The following is a 2,032-nucleotide window of genomic DNA, read 5'->3' as shown; positions in this document are numbered from 1 at the left end:
TTGAAGTACTTGATCTATTAATACTTGGGTAGAAATTTAGGAATTTTTTTATTTCCCTCCAGGTGATAAAGTCATCCCACTCTTTACTCCCCAGTGTGGAAAATGTGAAGTTTGTAAACACCCAGAAGGCAACTTCTGCTTGAAAAATGAGTAGGTTTCTGATACTATCTTTGTACACCTAGTGGGTTTGCACGTCCCCTATGTGCCTGGCTCATGCCTTGTGTGTCTCTGTTGCACTGTGCAGTGTGAGTGTGCCTCGGGGGACCCTGCAGGATGGCACAACCAGGTTCACCTGCAGAGGGAAGCCTGTCTACCACTTCTGTGGCACCAGTAGCTTCTCTGAGTACTCGGTGGTGGATGAGATCTCAGTGGTCAAGATTGATCCAGCCTCACCTCTGGAGAAAGTCTGCCTCATTGGCTGTGCGTTTTCTACTGGTTATGGGTCTGCCGTCAATGTTGCCAAGGTAGGAATGACAATGGGCAATAAAACTAACTATGCTTACACTGTTAGGACCAAAAGGTAAATATTTTCTCATAGGAATCAGGGATCATTCCTCAAAGATTTGAATAGTACTTTTCCCCTGTTCCCATAATAGCACTAATATACTCCATAGAATTTGGAGTGTCAAATACAGGTAGAAAAATGATCTCAGAAGAAAATGAGAGCATGTCCTAGAAAACTCACCTGCTTATCGTAGATGAAAAACCTGCTGATAACTTAGTTAAGAAAAAGTAAAGTTCGCTTTTCAGTAATTATTTTTCTCTATTTGATCTTTTTGGAATTATTAAACTTTAGAGCTTGGAGCTCGTTTAGTCTTTCATTGTACAAGAACACCTACATGCATCAGGCACTGTGGGTTCTGCTAGGTTCTGAGCTGGCAAAGGTAATTGAAATGAAGGGTTTGCCTTTGACAAGAGTCTAGTCCACAGACCCCTTTCTCCCAAAATTAGGATCAACATAAATTCCAAAGCCTTACCTGGTATACCTCCAAACCTATTGCCACCAACACATACACTCTGTGGACTCCCTGGAGAAAAGTAATGAAGATTTCAGTGGAGCATTTATTCTACTCCATTCAGGGATTTCACTACTACATCTCCTCCCCATGCCATGAAAACACACACACACACAAACCATACCACACCACACACCTCTTCCCTAAAGGTTTGGAAACCTTTATGCCTATTTCTCAATTATCGACTATTTCATTATCTGACATTTCACATTTACAACAATAATAAAAAATCTACTGTCCAACTATTTTGTGGGTTACAGACGAATGTTTGGACGTAACAAATGCCGAGGTGTGAGGTGGGAGTAACACTGGCTATGATGGTTAAGGTTGTGTGTTAACTTGGCTGGGCCGTGATTCTCAGTAGTTTGGCAGTTACATAATGATGTGATTTGGTCTTTATGTAACGATGTAGTCATCCTCTATTTTGTGTTTTGATCTGGTCATTCCCCATTTTTGCATAACACCAACTTTGCATAATGACCTGCTTTTTAGAAACTAACCATGTCGGTGGGTGAGGAGTGGGTGTATTATCTCTTCATTTTTATAATTATATAAAAATGGGGCTCAGACATATAAAGCTTTTTGCCTTAAAGCTTATAAGTGCTTAGTCTTAGTACTGAGACTAAAGTATCTTTCTCAAAATTCCTCCAGAGCATTAAATCATACTTCTTAATTACAAGTACTTTTAAATAGTGGTTGTACACCTTGTATTTTTCTCAGGGAAGTAGACAGTGGTGTTCTACCCTCCCCAGCATTTGATGAATGAACAAGTAAGTAAATAAAAATCCTTAAGGGATACTTATAATGAGATTACTTGGAAAAGGAGGAACATTTTACTTACGTTGAAGGCTGACTAAAGTAGATGAGGTTTATTAAATAGTCCAGAGTCAATTTTAACCCTATAGAACGTATCTTTTCCAAATTTCTGTGACTTTAACACTAAGGTCCCTTGTGCAACTGCAACATCTATTTGAGCAGGTGGTCCAAGTGAACACAGAGCAGAAGCTGAGATCAAT

The 2,032-nt window shown here is 39.6% G+C and overlaps 1 protein-coding gene across 1 annotated transcript in view; it reads left to right on the top strand.

The window, feature by feature from the left end:
- Positions 1 to 464, top strand: part of LOC101350069 (alcohol dehydrogenase S chain-like) — a gene marked incomplete at its 3' end in the record, with an annotated part of 110,359 nt that extends 109,895 nt beyond the window's left edge. The window contains exons 8-9 of the mRNA XM_004380244.2: positions 63 to 150; positions 245 to 464. Of these exons, the coding sequence (XP_004380301.2) occupies positions 63 to 150; positions 245 to 464 (308 nt within the window). The remainder of the gene's footprint in view (positions 1 to 62; positions 151 to 244) is intronic.
- Positions 465 to 2,032: the final 1,568 nt, after the last annotated feature.

Source organism: Trichechus manatus, unplaced genomic scaffold (genome assembly GCF_000243295.1).
Source record: "Trichechus manatus latirostris isolate Lorelei unplaced genomic scaffold, TriManLat1.0 scaffold00071, whole genome shotgun sequence".
Taxonomy (NCBI): domain Eukaryota; kingdom Metazoa; phylum Chordata; class Mammalia; order Sirenia; family Trichechidae; genus Trichechus; species Trichechus manatus.
The sequence above is the reverse complement of the archived record's forward strand: the minus strand, read 5'-3'. Positions and strand labels throughout refer to the sequence as shown.